The 20,057-nt window shown below is 35.6% G+C and overlaps 1 protein-coding gene across 1 annotated transcript in view; it reads left to right on the top strand.

Moving 5' to 3' along the window:
* LOC131077380 (outer envelope protein 80, chloroplastic) overlaps window positions 1-20,057 on the top strand; it is a 209,407-nt gene that overhangs the window by 113,521 nt on the left and 75,829 nt on the right. The window contains exons 11-13 of the mRNA XM_058014871.2: window positions 19,131-19,201; window positions 19,306-19,384; window positions 19,510-19,625. Of these exons, the coding sequence (XP_057870854.2) occupies window positions 19,131-19,201; window positions 19,306-19,384; window positions 19,510-19,625 (266 nt within the window). The remainder of the gene's footprint in view (window positions 1-19,130; window positions 19,202-19,305; window positions 19,385-19,509; window positions 19,626-20,057) is intronic.

Here is a 20,057-nt window from a genome sequence, read left to right as displayed (position 1 = left end):
AGATATTTTGGCTACACCTCCAACTCCTCTCCAAAAAAATAAATTAGTGATGTTTTATATCTGGCATAACTCTTCTCGTATCCACTATAGTTATGATTGTGGTTGCATTGATTTCCTTGATGTCCCTGGTTTCCTCCATTTTGGATTGGAGGTATGCTATTTTGACAATCTTCTGTCAAATGAATGCCCCATTCTTGGCAAATTGCACAGTACATAGAATTAGGTTTTACTGATTTGACTATAGCTAGTGTTTTCTCCCCTCGATCCTTAGGGAATTCATTCTGGACATACCCTTCTTTGTTGTAGTATGTGCACCAAATCTTCTTAGGATTTTTAGGTTCATTGGCCCTAATCTCCTGTTGTATCACCAATTTCTTCACTTTCAGTTGTAGATCTTCAAGTGCCTTAGTAGTTTTGTCGTTCTCCAGTCTTCTACATGGTTGTGCTTCAATTTGATATGCCATGGTAATTAGGTCAGCGTATTTACTAAAGATTCTTCCTTCCAATCCCACTCTAATGTCTTTATGCAATCCAGAAACATAGTTCTGCGGAGTTTCTTGATGGGGGGACGTGGGGACATGGAGACGGGTTTTGGGGATGAGGTGACTAAGGGCCTAAGTTTGGGGACAACAAGGGGACGGTGAGGGGATGACAACTAAGCATTTTGCGGGGGGGGGGGTGGGGAAATGCGTCCCCATGGAACACTGCCTGGAAATGAACCATTCTATCTTCTACTTCTTTGTTAGGGGCTCCTCTAGTTTTTTGGATACCTCTTTGAACCTTATATCATAACTCTTTATTGATTTAGTTTCTCCTTGTACTAGGTTTGTCATTCAGCTTACACTTTCAGTTGGAATTTCTAGAGGCAAAATTAGCCAAAAATTCAGTCTTCACTTCATTCCATGTGGCTGCATGATGAGGATAATGTTTCATATACCATTCAAGCTCCTCTTTTCTTATTGATCCAACAAAATCCAATAATCTATCTCGATCTGCGTATTTTCCCAATCTTTCCTAGATTGTCTCTAAAAGGAATACGTGTTCCAAAGCCTCAATGGTATTTGTTCCAAAAGCTAGAATCTAAATTGTTGTCTCCATGATGTTTAAGGCTTTGAGCTTTGTCCTATTTTGATGTTGTGTTGTCTTGGGCTTTTGTTTTGATTTCTTTTTCAGTTTGCATGTAGTATGCTTAGTTTCCTTTTTAATGCTATTTTGGGGCTTTGTTTCTCTGCACTTATCTCTCTCAACTTTAATATCAAAATATTCTTCCCCTAATATCTCACTCCAAGGGGTATCTTGCTCTTTTCTCTCTTCTCTTTGCTCTTGCTTCTCTTCTGTCTTCTCATCAGTTTGCTTTGGTAATTCTTCTAAAACAACTCCCTACTTTTAGACTTCAACGGGGATGGGTCCTTGTCTAGGGGCTATGACTCCTCGTAACATCTCTTTGTCCCTTGTAAATGATATTTGATTAGTTAATGGCCTAACCTCTTTGCCTAATTCTAAATTAACTTCTTCCTTTTATTTTCCCCCTCTTTTAATTTACTCGTATTAATTGCCCTTTCCAAATATTCATCATTCACAAATAGGAACTTATCCAGATTTGTAGGAACTCTTTAAACCTGTCATCTAACTTAATTGTTATATTAACTAGATCCAATTTTTGTTTAGGATCGTTAAAAAGTTTCGGTAGAGTAGAAGCCAATATGCTACAACTTCCTTTGTTGGCAATCTTTTAGGTTCAAAATGTTTATGATCTTTTCAAAGCTGCTTGATAGCCTTCCGGTTCCTTTCAGTAACAAACTCATCTTCTCTAGGGTCTGCTCCTTCCTTCTATTGTCTTTCCCGCTTTTTACGACAAGACGCACATTGACACAATTAGTAGTACCCAAAATGGTGCGCTCTAACCTTGATTTTGTTATCTCCGTTCTTCTTTGGTGTCTCTCCTCTCTTTCCATCATGTCTTTGGCTCTTGCTTTCTTTTCCATATTTTGGTAGGTTCTTTGTTTTGTTTAGAAAGAGCATCCATTTTCTTATTTTGTCTAGGTGGTTTCACAAAACCACTTCTATAGAATCAGGCAATATGACTGAGGTTGTTGCTTTTATAATATATTAAATAATAATCCACTAAAGAAGTAAATGAATTGTAATTCTTACTTGAGAAGCCATAAAGACTTATATTCCAACCAAACTTTCTTGCACGTGTTCTACAATATCTTTCTTTATGGCCAAAATGATTACACAAGATGCAAGAACCATAAAAGAAACTTTGGAACTTTTTCATGTGTGCTTGCCTTGGAGGGAAGAACTTTTTGAATCAGTCCTTGTTGTCTTTTGGAGGAGTGCTTGATTTTTCTGGAGCATGACTTTCCTCCTTGCTACTTTCACTTTTAATAGAGCCTTTTAGGGTTTCAACATAACTCTTTGGTTTTTCTTTATTTGACTTCTTTGGTGCTTTTTTGGAGTCTTCTTGATTGGCCATTTGATTTTCATTTTAACAAAGCCTTGCATGATTGTATGGTGACCTTTGTTCATTTAATATATCAATTAAAATCTCGGTACCCTTGTTGAACTTGAGGCTCTTGTTCAATTTGGAGGATGTCTTTTCTAGTTCCTTTTTCAATGAAACAATCTCGGATTCTAATCTTTCATAATTTTCTTTCTTCACCTTCAAATGGGTTCTCACCTATTTTCAATCCTTTAACCTTCTTCATTTTGTACTTTAAGATCAATGGTCACCTTTTTGTATTTATCAAGACTTCGTACTAATTCTACATTAAATTCATTGCCCTCTTGAAGTCATAGCTCAAGTTTCAATTTTTTTTTTTTAAAGTTTCTTGATCTCTCTATAGGCATAATGGAGTTCTTCTTTAAGATTCACATCTTCATCTTCATCATATTCTTCAACTTGTAACTCCATCTATTACTTGTCTACCTTTTTTTCTTCTTTTTGTTCATTTTCCAAGATATCATTTTTGTTTCTATTGCCATGTGAGTTCCATTTGTCTCTCCATCACTTGCATTTGGAGCTTGTCGATAAATTCTCTGCTTGGTATTTCCTTTTACCCCATGTCCTCTTCTCCTTGTCATAGTGCTCTTAGGATTTTCCTTCTAGCAATTAAGCAATCTCCAAAGGAACTCACTCTAATACAAATTGAAGAGCACTCATTTATACTAGGAGGAAGGGGGGGCGGGGGGTTAATTAGAATATTTTATTTTTCAAAACTTAATTTACCATATATTATTCATAGCAATAACACACATACAAGATCTAGCAATGAGGAACACAAGATGAACACATGATTTATGGGGAAACCATTGCGGGAGAAAACCACAACAAAATATTGCTATATAACTCTTTACAAACTTCGTAGGTACCAACCCATAGGAGACACAAATCCCCTTATTTGTAGGCACCAACATATTGCAGAAACCAATCCCCACAAGTGAGCACCAATTCAGTAAGAGACACCAAACTCTTTAATACGAGGCACCGACCTCTCTGTAATGTCCTGCTTTCGACAACATTGTAAATTAAAATTTAGTTTAATTTTTGAAGCTAAAATAGTGCAAAAAGAGATTAAAGATAATTATTTAATATTATTACCTAAAAGATAAATTCAAAGGTAATGTTTAATATAATTAACTAAAGTGACTTTAAACTTAACTAAAGGGACTTTAAACTTAACTAAAGTCACTGTAATTGTGTGTGGGAACTGTTTCCAACTGAAAATAATATAATATTATTGTTCTCGAGAGTGGTGAAGGGCATGAAATGAATATTTTTTTAACTTCAACATTGATTTGAGGATTTTCTCAGATCAATTCTTCTCGGAATGTGTCTAAGAATCCATTTTCAGCAATGAAAGACCTGCTCTAAATGGACTTGGAGTGATCATCTAGATTGCTTAGTTGGATTAACAGTATAGATTGTAGAATAAAATCGCTTGACATGGAGACCTCTGACAGGGAAATATTATTAATGCCGTGAGTTGCTATATCTTTATAATAATTAATGTAGACATTGATGTTGGCATGTTTGATAATCCAATGATGATGGAGACGATTTTATTGAATCAGCTATTTTGTTTTGGCATGAGGAATTGAGCATTTTGATTAAAGACAACTTTATTAAAACTATAGTTTGGGTCAAATATTAAATTACTGGGACATTCCTATTGGTTCAAATCATTCTTGGCAATGTGTTGGGAGATTTATTTATCGAGCTGAAGAGAGTTTATTGAAGAGATTGACAGGTTATTGTGTTTCTGATTAATGGTTATGGTATCTTGAGTGCATCATATGCACCTGTAGCATAGACGACAATATTGCTAGTCGACTATCGGGATTTCATTTAGAGTGTTCATTACTCTTTCCTTGCTATTGGGGTTGCAAACCTTGGCTGCATCATAATTTGCCTTTGTATTTGGTGCAAATCAAGAGTTGTTTGAATGCTTCAGTTTGTGCAAGATTATTGCAAGAAGTCAAGGATAAATTAAGCCACTCAAAGCCGACAAAGAAAGCAGTACTATCTCCTTCATTGATCGTGTGAATAATATTCATTGGATCTATGGAATCATTTGTGGGAAAGGTAGAGATTGTCGTGAGTCTTTTATGGACTTGGTTCTGTGTCTGAGCATATGGGTAAGTGCACAAGCATATAAGGAGACTTGGCTATTGTGGATTCTTAATCTTGCCAACGTAGCATACATAGCGAAGTCGAACTCTTTCTTTTGGTCTGGGCTAAGCAATTAATATGGCTGCTTATGCTATTCTCTCATGTCTTGTATTTCTAATTGCTAATTATGAATTGACATTGATGGCTAAGAATTGAAGTTCTGGGGTAGCAACTCTTTGTTACGAACTCCTTGTAAGACAAAAGGAAACAAATTATGCTGTCAACCTCTTTAAGCGTTGAAGGTATCATTTTCCTAAATTGGGAGTGAAGAGGTCGACACTTGGGAATGAAATAGGTGTATATATTTTTAACCTGTGATTGAATGTATTTTTTGAACTGGATAAGATAAGTTGTTACAATGAAAATTTGTCACTGGTAATTTTGATGATTTCAACATTGTTGCTAAGAGTGTTCATTATTCAATTTACATAATCATCTGTGAAATTCTTAAGCAAGTCTCACATTACATAAATAACAACTTTCACTTCAATCTAAAACTGTTTACTATACAAAACTTGTGAGTTAATTATTTGACAAAATTCCTAAGAAGGGGAAAGTAACAAATTGGGCAAGATTCTTTTGGGATCTCACTGTATTATGAGAGCTGGTTTTCCTGCCAGCTTGCACTTTTCATGAATGAAAGAGAGAAGAGGTACTATAGTAGAGCATTGAGGAGACAATGGCAGCCTGCACAGGTTACGGAAAGTGAGACAATCTTTGACATTTTGGGTATATTGGGTATACACGAGAGGTCATATTCAGATAATGGTGCAAACAATCCATAAATTTTGACAAAGAGTAGTGAAGAAAGGGAAATAAATATGGGTGATTGGAGTGCCAAAAATCAAGGGGAAGAGAGGTTTTTGAGTTTACTATAGACCCTAGTCAAAGGGCAGCAAGCTGTTGAACAAAGGGCTTAACAACAGAATCAATATTTGGAGTTATTAACAAAAATGATGGCTTGTCAGCTAGGAATGAATATTGGCACAAACAACAATGGAGGCAACAATAGTTGGACAGGCGATAATTCAGTCAATGGTAGGATTCCCAATCAGCGTGACACTACAACTATTTCTAGGCCAATGATGCCTGTTTTTCCACCTAGAGTTGAGCCTTCGGAGGGCAATGGACCCACATTGATAGAATTACTGGATCAACTAAGATAGGATTGGGTTGATGTAGATTTACAGCCGGATATGTCCTTTAAGGATTATATGGACCTTAGGATGAGACACTTGTCCAACAGGGGTAACAGAGATCACAATAATGATCTCAGGAGGAAGTTTGGCAAGATTAGTTTGCCTTTCTTTGATGGTCCAGGGAAGACTCTAGCATGTGCCCGAGTTCAGAAGGTTGACATATATTTTCAGCTTAATCCAATGCTTGAAGATGAAGTGATCAAATATGTTGCTTTACATCTTGACGGAGTTGCTAGTGAATGGTGGCATCATGGAATGGTCACTATGGGCCATGATTAGATTACATCATATGCTGATTTTATAGATAGGCTTATCGAGAGGTTTGACAAGGACCCCGGACTCCATTTCAAAGAATTGGTGCAACTAAAGCAATGGGGTTTAGTTGATAGCTATATTGCTGATTTTCAGAGACACTTAGTGTTCATCATTTATATATTTGAGAGGTGACTAATCGTGCTTTTCATGGATGGATTGCCTAACCCATTGAGAGGTTGGATTAAGGTTCTTAACCCTCCCACATTGTAGGATGCAATCAAAAGGGTGAGAGCTATGGAATCTTCTACTTCAAAAGGAAAAAATCCATCAAGAGGATTCCCACCAAAGAGTGAGAAGCAAGATGAGAAAGAAGATACGAGAACTCCCAATCTACCTAAGCCTACAACACCAAAAGTTGGGATTTGAATCAAGGAGTGAGATGCAGAAGAAAAAGTTGTGTTTCACTTGCCACAAACCATGGGAACCCGATCACAAGTGCCTTGAGAAAGGCAAGACATACTACATTGAGGTCACTTATGACATAGAGTACATCATAACAGACACTAGTTCAAGAAGTGAGCATGAGGAGGCACACAGTACCATTGCTTGCTTAGTAGGAGGTGTTGGCATGGTTGGCAAGTGATGATGAGTTGTTGTTGGCATTGATGTCAACTAAGTCAAGTGCATTGTCAAAAGGGGTGTTAGATGTTAATGGAGATAGTCAGCACATTCATGACAATGTTAGTATGTGTTAGTTAGACTATGTTAGCTATTGATGTCAACTGGGATATTTGTGAAGACATGGGACATTAGATATTAGAGACAATTGAGATGGTATGGACATCTATGCTTTAAGATACAAGTACATATATGTTTATATATATTTATACTTACAATTGAGATGGTTTGGTATTGTATGTATTCATGAAGGATGAGTTCATGTTATGTGAACAACAAAGTTGTTGAGGCTATATGTCATTTGCAAAAGGTTGATGATTGTCAAAGTGCATTGTATACTTCAGCATTATGTTTATTTGAAGTCTCAATGCAGAAAAAAAGTTGGAGTTTGAATCAGAGAGCTTGCAATGCATATTCATGGTAATAGAGCGACAAGAACTAGCAATTGCATACTCACGAGAACAGAATAATAGGAAACTATGTCAGAATGTGGATACAGATGATAGGAACAGAATTGGGTGCAACTGTTTATATATATTTATACATACAATTGAGATGGTTTGGTATTGTATGTATTCATGAAGGATGAGTTCATGTTATGTGAACAACAAAGTTGTTGAGGCTATATGTCATTTGCAAAAGGTTGATGATTGTCAAAGTTGTTAAAGTTCTTTCAAAATTCTGTGATCAAAATAGAAGAGATGGAGATATGATCTGAAAGTTGTATTTTATCTGCTATAGCATGTTTTAAAGATGCACCACACTTATTAATTTCGTTGTGTACATCCTCCTCAATGTAAGCATGCTATATAAGTGGATGAGGGGTTATGTAGTGAAGAGACATGTCTTCCCACGTCGGAAGACACATCTTTTCCCTACGTACCTCTCACCACAGTATATAAACTAGTCACCATTTACTTACCTAATCGGAAGGAGTGCGACTTGTTTGAGAATCACTTTACCACTCGATACCATGAATGGTGTAACTGTTGGTCAAACGCGATAAGTTAACTTTGGTTTTATTTATCATTAGTTAACGTTAACATATTAGTATATGTAATCAAATTAACATATATATATATATATATATCAGAAGCATGAAATAGTATGACCGACGTTACAAAATTAACACTCCCTCTTAACTAGGGAGGACACATTTCATGTTAGAGAAAACATCACAATTCATCCATTGATTGTGAAGAGAGGAGATATCACACCATAGTGATATTCAGAGATATGGTTCAACAATGAATATCAAGTCTCATGATACTCACCATAACTCATAGTTATCAAGTAAGGTATGTGCACTGGCATCATGTCACATGATGCCTACCATACTGATAATGATTTCATGGCATGTCCACAAATATTATGTTCATAATATTCACCATGAAGATCTCTATCATAATTATGGTTTATTTAATGATATCAACCAACAGATATCTACCATAATGTCTCAGAGATATATACTATCATGACATGTCCACAGATATCAAATCACATGATATCCATCAAGATAGTTAAATTGATAATTGTAAAATCGTCACCTTACAATATCAATTTGAAACAAGTGTTCATTATTGAAAAGTCGTCACCCTTCAATAATGTTCACAGAAGGCCCATGCAGTCATGGAGTCACACACATGACAAATAAAAGAGTTTACACACTAACATCTTTAAATATATTAGTATATGAGACTATCTCAAAATTAAATAACATTTTCAACCATACCAAGTTTATCTCTAAAGTGTTCAATCTTGATCCTGGAGAGAGGCTTGGTAAGAATGTCTGCAATCTGATCACCTGTACTAATATAATTCAGTTGGATCACATTCCTTTCCACCATATCTCAAACATAGTGATAAGGAATCTCAATGTGTTTATACCTGTCATGAAATACTGGATTCATTGAAAGCTTGATGCAACTTTGGTTGTCACAGTAGATGACAGTAGGATTTAAGGGCTGACCAAACAGTCCTACAAGCAATTTCTGGAGCCATACAACTTCTCTTGCTCCCATGGAGGCTGCAATGTATTCAGCTTCTATAGAACTCTGAGCAACTGTAGACTGTTTTCTACATATCCATGAGATCATTCCTAATCCTAAACTGAAGCAACATCCTGATGTGCTTTTCCTATCAACTATGCTTCCAGCCCAATCAGAATCAGTGAATCCATGTAGGTCAAGTTCTACATGTTTATATTTCAAACCAAAACCAATAGTTCCTCGAAGATATCTCAAAATATGCTTTGCAGCAACAAGATGTATTTCCCTAGGTTCACACATGAACTGACTTAGTGCATTTACAGCATAACATATATCAGGTCTTGTGTTTACCAAATACATCAGAGATCCAATAATCTGTCTGTAGAGTGTAGGATCTGCAAACTCTGATTCTGCAGCTGTTTCCTTTAGCTTGTGCAGATTTGTCTCCATAGGTGTGGTCATGGATCTACAATCCAACATTCTAAATCTCTTGAGTATATCAATGGTGCATTTTCCTTGATTAAGGATTATACCATTTGCCTGCTGCCAAACTTCCAATCCAACGAAGTAGTGAAGAATTCCTAAATCTTTCATATCAAACTCAGAGGCTAATTCTTTCTTACATCGAGAAATACAATTATCCTCTCTTGTGATTAGTAGATCATCAACATAAAGAATAAGAATTAATAATTCACCATTGATTACCTTGTAGTAGAGATTTGGATTTGCTTCATTCTTGAAAAACCATAATTCCAAGAGATAGTGATCAATTCTTTCATACCATGCTCTGGGGGCCTGTTTCAATCCATAAAGAGCTTTCTTTAATTTGCAGACATGTGATTCAGCCTTATGAATCACAAAACCTTCAGGTTGCTCCAAATAAACTTCTTCTTCAATCTGACCATTCAGAAAAGCAGTTTTGACATCCATTTGATGGACTTTCCATCCTTTAGATGCTGCAATAGCCAAAACTGCTCGGACAGAAGTGTATCTGGCAACAGGAGTAAATATCTCTTCATAGTCAATACCTTCTTTTTGTGAGAAACCTCTGGCAACAAACCTTGCTTTGTGCTTCTCGATGCTGCCATCTGCTGCATGTTTGATTTTGAAGAGCCATTTAGAAGATACCACATATTTGCCTTTAGGCCTAGGCACAATATCCCAGACATCATTTTTCAGAATTGACTGATACTCTTCTGACATAGCATCTTTCCAAACTTGATGCTTGAGCACATCTCCAACACAGGAAGGTTCTGCATCAATGATCTCACTCATCAAGGTAGTATAACTGGAAAATAGGTTAGGTCTCTTACTTTCTTTGAAGGTCCCCTTTGGAGCAGCATAATTTTCAGCTTCTTGAAGCATCCTTTTAGCCCAAAGTGGTCTCTTCCTAGTTTCGGGATAATTTTCTTCTAAAGGTACGCTTTGAACTTCATGCTCAGCATCTTCAGGGGTCTCCCTCTGAATCTCAAGGGTGGAATCCTCATCCAAGCTTGTAGGAGGATCTTGGTGTTCTAATTCATTAGAGCTTTTGGACCTCCTGAATGCTATGTCTTCCTCAAAGATGACATCTCTGCTTAGTTCAATTTGTCTTTGACCAGGTATGTATATTCTGTAGGCTTTAGAGGTTTCACTGTACCCAACAAATACTCCTTTCTTTCCAGAAGGTTCTAACTTTGACCTCTTTTCTTTGGGGACATGAATATAGGCTGGACACCCAAAGATCCGGAGATGACTTATGTCAGGTTTGTTGCCAGTAAAGGCTTCTTCAGGGGTTTTATTGTCAAGAAGAGAATGAGGACATCTATTTTGAATGTACACGGCTGTCCTAGATGCTTCAACCCAAAATGAGGTTTCTATATTTTGGTGAAACAACATAGCCCTTGCAGCTTCTACTATAGTCCTATTCTTTCTTTTAGCTACCCCATTTTGTTGTGGGTTATAAGGTATAGTTAACTCCCTCTTAATCCCAACATTTATACAATAATCTTTAAACATATCAAAAGTGTATTCCCCCCCATTGTCTGTTCTTAAGGTTATGCTTTTCTTACCTGTCATATTTTTTGCAAGAGCTTTGAATTCCTTAAATTTAGAAAGGATTTCTTCAGACTCTTTGTACCTTAGAAAATATATCCAGGTCTTCCTAGAATAATCATCTACAAATATTACATAATATAACAATCCCCCTACTGAGGGTACAGACATGGGTCCACATAAATCAGAATGAACTAATTCTAATACATTTTTGGATTTACTGCTGCTAGAATTAAAAGACCCTTTAGTATTCTTTCCCAAGGCACACCCTTTGCAGGCTCCTACAGATTTTTGACTTAGCTTGGGTAAGCCGATCACCATCTTCTCTATCTTAGGTAGGACATGGAAATGAAGGTGCCCTAATCTTCCGTGCCAAAGTTCATTCGAATCTGGAGTCTTATGAATCAAGGCTAGAGGTGGAGTGGTGCAAAGTCTGTAGAGGCTCCCTTGTCTTACTCCAATGGTGTGGGCTTTCTTGATGGTGGAGTTCTTTGGCCAAGCAAGTACCTTTCCTTCCATAAAGGTTAATCTGTAACCCTTATCTTCAAGTGCAGAAACTGAGACAAGGTTTCTCTTTATACCAGGTACAAATAGAACTCCAGTCAGCTGTAGGGATATGCCTGACTTTAGGTTGATATTGCAGGTTCCTATTCCCATAACTGGATAATTTGAGTCATCACCAATTGTCACTTCTTCATTTGAACTTTCCACAAGTGTATCTAGGTGCTCACGAAATCCAGTGATGTGTTGAGATACTCCGCTATCAATCACCCATGTGTTGAAACTGGAGGTGACTTGACTAGAGAGGGCTGAGTAGAAGACTAGCTTCTCGGAATTACTCCCTTTCTTAATTTCTGCCATTGAAGCTTGTTGTTTGATCTTGTCTGGACACTTCATTGCATAGTGCCCATATTGGTCACATCTGAAACATTGTACTTCAGAAATGTCTCTCTTCTTCTTTGAAGACCTCTTCCCATTTGAGTTGTTGTCCCTTTATCTCTTAAAGTTCTTCTTCTTTCCTTTCTTGTGGGAATTAGAGTTTAGAACTTGAATGTCTTCATTACCATTGTTTTGTTTTATTCCTCTTGTGACAAGCCGAGATTCCTCTTGAATGCAATCGGTTTTCAATCTATCAAACTTAGGAAATTTAGAACGAGCACTAATTCCTTGAATGAAGGATTCCCATGAGGTAGGAAGTCCATTTAGGGCCATCATAGCAAGTTCTTTGTTATCTACTAGATGTCCAATAGTGGATAGTTGATCCCTAAGCTCAGTGATCCTCAAGAAATAGGATGTAATTGTTTCTCCTTTATTCATCTTTATATGGTGTAGTTGATTCTTTAGGGTGAGAGCCCTGCTAGTGTTGTTGATTTCATAAATGTCAGCTAGTGCTTTGAACATCTGAAAGGTCGTCTCATATTTAGAAATAACTGGTACAATGTGGTCTCTTACTGAATCCACAATTATCTTAAGGGCCTTCTCACTGTCCTTGCTCCACTGAATTTTCTCTGTATCATCAGAGGGTTCAGGAATTTCACTTTTGACATGAGAGTCAATTTTATTTTCTTTCAAAACACGCATGATCCTGAATTTCCAAGATACAAAATTTGATGCTCCATCTAATCTATCTTCAAACCTAACTCCGGTTGCCATTAGGATTATGGGAATGTGATCTTAGTAAGAGCCTGGTGAAAGTTTATGAGATCGTTACAGAATTTTAATATGATCTTCCTTAACTTCGCTCTGATACCATGTTAAGTTCTTTCAAAATTCTGTGATCAAAATAGAAGAGATGGAGATATGATTTGAAAGTTGTATTTTATCTGCTATAGCGTGTTTTAAAGATGCACCACACTTATCAATTTCGGTGTGTACATCCTGCTCAATGTAAGCATGCTATATAAGTGGATGAGGGGTTACGTAGTGAAGAGATGTGTCTTCCCACGTGGGAAGACACATCTCTTCCCTACGTACCTCTCACCACAGTATATAAACTAGTCACCATTTACTTACCCGATCAGAAGGAGTGCGACTTGTTTGAGTGGGAAGACACATCTCTTCCCTACGTACCTCTCACCACAGTATATAAACTAGTCACCATTTACTTACCCGATTGGAAGGAGTGCGACTTGTTTGAGAATCGCTTTACCACCCGATACCATGAACGGTGTAACCGTTGGTCAAATGCGATAAGTTAACTTTGGTTTTATTTATCATTAGTTAACGTTAACATATTAGTATATGTAATCAATATATATATATATATATATATATATATATATATATATATATATATATATATATATATATATATATATATATATATGTTACAAAATTAACAAAAGTGCATTGTATACTTCAGCATTATGTTTATTTGAAGTCTCAATGCAGAAAAAAAGTTGGAGTTTGAATCAGAGAGCTTGCAATGCATATTCATGGTAATAGAGCGACATGAACCAGCAATTGCATACTCACGAGAACAGAAGGATACAGATGATAGGAACAGAATTGGGTGCAACAGGAACCAGTGACATGGTATATACGCTAAACATAATAACACTTGATAATAATCTTGTTTTGATTTTCAAAGGGTGTGATAATGAACATCAGTTTAAAAAAACAAATTGGTTATTTTTAGAAGTTGGATAGTCGACAACTTATTTTAGTGTGTTGACATAAGAAAATTAATTGGGGATCAAAAAGATACATCTTTGCTGAAAGGTAGTTTGCGGTGACAAATGGAGTAAGTTGTAAACTGTTTCTCAGATAACAGTTGATAAAGAATTATATTTTTACATTCTCATGTCCTTATTTGAGGTTGATGTTCGTATGCGTGTACGCACAAATGTATTGACAGAAGTTTAAAACAAGATAACTGTGTGAAGTAAAGGATAAAATTTGTAATGCTAAAGTATGCAGATTGAAAAAGTTGAAATGACAGATGTTTATAGAGATGTCAATGCATAATGATTTGGAAGGTGCTCTGAAAGAAAAAACAATTCTTCTACAGATGATATGAATTTGTAGTAGCACGTTAATATTTTAATTTTACAAAATGTACAGTATGGTATCACAGAAAGAAATCAAAATCGTGGGGATGTGACTATATTGTGGAGGTTATAAATGTTCTTTGATATCGTTGTAACTTTTGTATTTGGAGAGAGGGTTGTGAGATATGATTACGAGTTACAGAATTCATTTGTAAACAATGATGTATGATTTGTAGTGAAATAGAGTAATCCTCTTTATATGTTTTGGTCTCTTGTAAAGGGGTTGGTGGCTTGAATGTGCAAGGGGTTGTTGCTCCTAGAGTTGGTGCTCTAAATGTAACCAGTGAGGTTGCCAGTGAGGCTTCATAGAGTTTATTTTCAGAGTGGTTTTATACCCTTCAAGGGTTTTCCATTCATATATCTGTATTATGTGAAGTGCACATATTGTTCTATTTTCCCATGGATGGACTTATGCTTTTATGTTTTTAAGATCTTTGCTATGAACAGAGATATTTGATTGCTCCATTAATTGTTATGTTTTACTTGATCAATGAATTGAATTTTTTAATAGACCACTGATTCAACTCCCCCACCTCTCACTGGTGTGGTGAAAATTCTGCTTAATAAAAAAGAGTTGTCTAATACACAATTTGAAGAACTTTCAAATGATTTTGGTGCTAAAGACTGTCTTGCAGGAATAAATGATGAGTCTCAGTTCATGGAAGAAATAGATGAAGAGGAAGGAGTTGTTAATCTTGAAGGAGAACTTGTCACTGCCCTAGACGAGAACAAGAATCTCAAACAAGAAAATCAGAGGCTCAAAGTACATCTTCAAGAAAGCATTAAGATTAATAAAGTGGTAGCACAAAATCTTAATGAATCTGAAAAGATAATTGAATTTCTGAATGTTCAAGTTTTAGAAAGAGAAAGGGCTGAAGAAGAAATGGAAAACAAATTTAAAGATAAGGAAGAGATGTGTAAAGAGCTAGAGAGTAAGATTGCCTCATTGGAAAAAAGTGTAGAGGAGAATTCTTTGTTAAAAGACAGGTTTAATGATTCAAACAATTTGATTATTAGTCTGGAAAGAGAAGTTGAAGACAACAAAAGAAAAGCAGAAGTAACAAAGTCTGATTTGGAAGGCAAAATTATTGAATGCCAATAACTTGAAGGAGAAATAGATACTCTGAGAAAAGTTCTTGAAAATAAGCAAAAACAGCAAGAATATGAGGTTTGAGAGCAGCAAGAATATGCTGAATGAAATTTTGAATAAGCAAAAACATTCTAAGGATCCTATTGGTTTAGGATATGAGATAGGACAAGACTCTACAGTTGGAGATATGTCAAGACATAAGATAGAATTTGTGGCTGCAAAGACAGATGAAAAAGGACAGAGGTCTAAGGTTAGAGAAACTCCAAGGAAGAAAATAGATCTAATTTATCATGCTGCTTCTCCAAAGACTGAAGAAAAGAGGAGATTAGAAGAGAAAGCCTGTTAATAGTGAACATCTCAAAGTCATTAACAAAATTAAAAGAAGAGATAACAGGTCCACAAGATCTCCACCTATTAGGCAATCCTATTTAATAAGGTACAATTACTCTCAATTTCATGGTTATTGTTATCCCTGTCATAAGTATGGTGGAACGATGATCTGTCAACAAAGAAGAGACTGAAAGCAATGTGTGCATAGTTCGAAGTCTTTCTTGAGGTATGTCATTTTTGTAGACAATATTTTCATGATGGTTTTTCCTTGTCTAACGTTGGTGAAGTATTCAGAAATGTGGGAATCAGCATAGTGGTTAAGGAGAAGAACAAGATTGCGCTTTTGGCCATTTGATATGGATGATTATACGACTAATTTCTAGGAAGAATAAGTGGATAGTAGTTGCAGGTATTTTGGAGTGTAATATTTCTAGGAGGAGTTCTTAGCACCCTTCGAGATTGATATGGGATCCTAGTGCCGGATTGCTTGAGGACAAGCAATCTTGGGCAGGATGAATTGTAACGTCTTGTTTTTAACGTTATTGGAAATAAAAACTTTATTTTAACTTTTGAAGCTAAAATGGTGCAAAAAGAAATTAAAGTTAAATATTTAATCTTCTTACCTAAAAGATAGGTTAAAAGGTACTATAAATAATTAAACTAAAGTGACTTTAAACTGAAGCTAATTAAAGTCACTATAAATGTGTACGAGAACTATTTGCAACTGAAAGTTATAACTAATATTATATTATTGTTCTCGTGAGTGGTGAAGGGCATGCAATGAATATCATTTTATCTTCAACATTGATTTGAGGATTTTCTCAGATTAATTCTTCTTGGGATGTGCCTAAGATTCTGCTTTCAGCAATGAAAGACCTGCTCTAAATGGACTTGGAGTGATCATCTAGATTACCTAGTTAGATTAATATTATGGATTGTAGAATAAAGCTGCTCAACATGAAGTCCTCTAATAGAGAAATACTATTAATGTGGTGAGTTGCTCTATATCTTTGCAATAATTAATATGGACATTGATGTTGGCTTGTTTGATATTCTAGTGTTTATGGAGATGATTTTATTGAACAAGCTATTATGTTTTGGTGTGAGGAATTGAGCATTTTGATTAAAGCCAAAACTTTATTAAAACTATAGTTTGGGCCAAATATTGAATTAGTGGAACATTTGTATTGCTTCAAATCATTCTTGGCGGTGTGTTGGGAGATTTATTTATCAGGCTGAAGAGAGATTAATGAAGAGATCAACAGGTTCTTGTGTTTGTGATTAGCAGTTACTGTTGTGCATTGTATACACCTGGAGCAGAGATGAGAATATTTCCAATCGACTATCAGGATTTCATCTAGAGTGTGCATTAGTCTTTTCTTGCCGTTGGGGTTGCAAACCTTGGACACATCATAATTTGCCTCTGTATTTGGTGCAAATTGGGAGTTGTTTGAACTTTGAATGCTTCAGTTTGTGTGGGATTATTGCAAGAAGTGAAGGATAAATTAAAGGCACTGAAAACTGACAGAGAAAGCAGTATTATCTCCTCTGTTGAGCATGTGAATAATATTCATCAGATCTTTGGAATCATTTGTGGGAAAGCCAGAGATTGCCATTTGTCTTGTATGGATTTGGTTCTTGTATTTGAGCATACGGGGAAGCGCGCATGCATATAAGGAGACTTGGCTATTGTGGATTCTTATTCCTGCCAGCATAGCATACATAAGGAAGTTGCACTCTTTCTCTTGGTCTGGGCTACAAAATTAATATGGCCACTTATGTGATTCTCTCAATGTCTTGGATTTGTAATTGCTAATTATGAACTGCTGTCAATGGCTGAGGAAGTTTGAAGTTCTGGAGTAGCAACTTTCTGTTATCAACTCGTTACAAGACAAAAGGAAGCAAATTATGCTATTGACCTCTTTAAGTGCTGAAGGTGTCATTTTCCTATATCAGGAGTGAAGGGGCCGATACTTGGAAATGAAACAGATGCATATATTTTTAACCTGTGATTGAATGTAATTTCTGAACTGGATAAGCTTGGTTGTTATAATGACATTCTGTCACTGGTAATTCTTATGATTTCAACATTGTTGCCGAAAGTGTTCATTATTCAGTATACATAATCATTTTTAAAATTCTGAAGCAAAGTCTCACATTACATAAATAACAACTTTCACTTCAATCTGAAACTGTTTACCATACAAAACCTGCAAGTTAACTGTTTGACAAAATTCCTAAGAAGGGGAAAGTAAGAAAATGGGCAAGATTCTTTTGGGATCTTACACTCTCCAATATGAGGCACCGACCTTTAAATCAACAAAATATCACCTTCAGGATGTTGCTTTTTCAACTAATGATGAACACAGTTTATTCACAAATCTGAATCTTATAGTTCCTTCGCAAATCTGAATATATTTCTTTTACAAATCTGAATATATTTTCTTCATAAAATCAATTTGTATGATGTATTTTGGACCCTCATTCTTCTTCACAAATCTGTTTACAAATGATAATACATTATCCTTATATAAGTGCCCTTTCAAATCTGCATGTTCTACTCTTTTAATTCTGCATATACCATATTCATGTCTGCTGCTATACTTAGAATTCGTCTCTTAATTGACTGATTTATTGTATTGCTTCATAAAATCTGCTATAACTTTCTTCTAATACAAATTTGCCATACTCTTCATATTTTCTGCTCTTGATCTGCTCTAATTCACATAATCTTTCATTGCTTGGCTTGCTAATCCTTCACGTATGTTTCTGCTCTAAACCTGCTCTTCATCTGCTCTAAATGTGCCCTTTTGTCTGCTCTAAATCCAATCATATTACATTGTTTTTCTTGCTGTTCTTACCACGTTTCGTCTCCCTTTATACCACATCAAAAAGGTGTGATTTCTTCAAGAGAGGCTACCTCTTGAGGGGGGTCAGCCTTTGTAACAAATATTTAGTTTATTTCAAGTTAGTCGGCCCTATTAAGGGAGGTTATGCATTCTTAAAGGTGTCGGCCCCTAAAGAATGATTTTATTGAGCCGGTCAGCGAGCATTTATATTATAAATGTTGTTTATAGAATCTTCATGGGTCTGCCCATTAAAGGTAATAATATTAGTGCTTCTTTAAATGGGGGTTGGCCACCTTTTGATCTTGCGTTTGCACATTTAAGCATACTTTCCCTTGACATTACTGACAGCGATATGATGATAGCAGCACTATTCACCTTTGACATCAATGACAACCATTTTTTCAACAGATGTATCTATTTTGTATTTCAATCTATTTGTAATCAGAGCAAGTGTCACATCTTACTGGGACATGTCCTTGTAATATATGTTTGATTTCCAGAACCTGATGGTCATGGTTAAGTTTTACTGGTCTTTTTCAAGGTCAAATGGCTTAAAACATAAAAATACAATGGATTAAAATAAATATTTTTGGTGTTTGATAGTCTATTGTTTATTCTTTTATGCGTTATTATTTTTTTATGTACCAAAAAATAAGGAATTCAAAATATATTTCATGTTTAATCTCACTACATATGAAATAGCTAAATCTATTATCAATTGGCATGCCCTGAATGGAATGTTTTTGTATTAAAAACATAAAAACATCAACTGACTATGATATTCTAAACTAAATTTACCAATATGGATTAATATATGTATTATATACCAAGTCTACAACACTTTACCTGTTTATGGTGTTGTCATGTTTGCAGGGCTCTTCTTCATGTGCGTTTACTTGTCAAAATCATGTTAAATGAGGAAAAAATGGCTATTTTTCTTACATTTAAGATTATAATAATCTTTAATTTCTCTTCTTTCCAGCGTGCTACAGCACATGATGATAATGGAATATCTCTAGTAAGAGATGAATTTCAGACTCCACTCTTTTTTAGGTGGGTGTTTTGTTTTGAGTGCAATTTATAATTGAAAGAAAGACATTTTCAGAATTATATTTCAAATTTTTTTTCATTGCATTCATGATTTGATTGGATTACAGTGGTAAAGACCATGATGAAATGGTGTTTGCAAAGCTGGAGACTGTATATGCAGATTCTCGTGATCAGGGTTCTTCAATGGTTTGTGCTAGCCGTTAGTTTTAAATCTAATTTTAAGTTCTAACATTAAGTTTGTGCCATTATTTTCGTAAATACCTTCTCAATTTTTTTGGCCTATCCTAATATATAAGAAACAATTTGTGCAGCTTGTCTTTAACATGGAACAAAGTCTACCTCTCTTCCCAGATTGGCTAGTTTTCACTCGTGTAAATGTACGTGGAAGACAGGGAATACGCATTGGGCGTGCTCGTTGTGTTGCAAGGTAACACGCTTGAATTTGATTGACCAGTAATTTGTGTTTTACAATCATGGGTGTAACATTGAGTAAGGCATCTTGTTATTGTACTAACAGAACAAACAAGTTATATGATGAGTTTTTGAAGGGAATGCATATTTAATTGTTTGGATACAAGCCTTGTTAGGTGGGCCTTTCATAAAATGTCTAGGAGGGCTATGTATTTTTCCTAATTGGAAAGAATGCTGTTCATGAAAGCCTTGAAATTAAGTTTTTGCTTTTGTGGTTGATAAAATTAAGGTTCCAATTCTTTAGCAATGTACTAACTCTAGATTTGGGAGAGTTCTGGGAATTTTATACAATCACATAATCCTTGATCTATGGAATGCAAATATATTGTAAGGGTGCATTGAAGAGTTGAATCTATGGTGTAGTACAAAATATAAAAAGTTTCCACAT

This window comes from Cryptomeria japonica, chromosome 4 (assembly GCF_030272615.1).
Source record: "Cryptomeria japonica chromosome 4, Sugi_1.0, whole genome shotgun sequence".
NCBI classification, from domain to species: domain Eukaryota; kingdom Viridiplantae; phylum Streptophyta; class Pinopsida; order Cupressales; family Cupressaceae; genus Cryptomeria; species Cryptomeria japonica.
The sequence above is the reverse complement of the archived record's forward strand: the minus strand, read 5'-3'. Positions and strand labels throughout refer to the sequence as shown.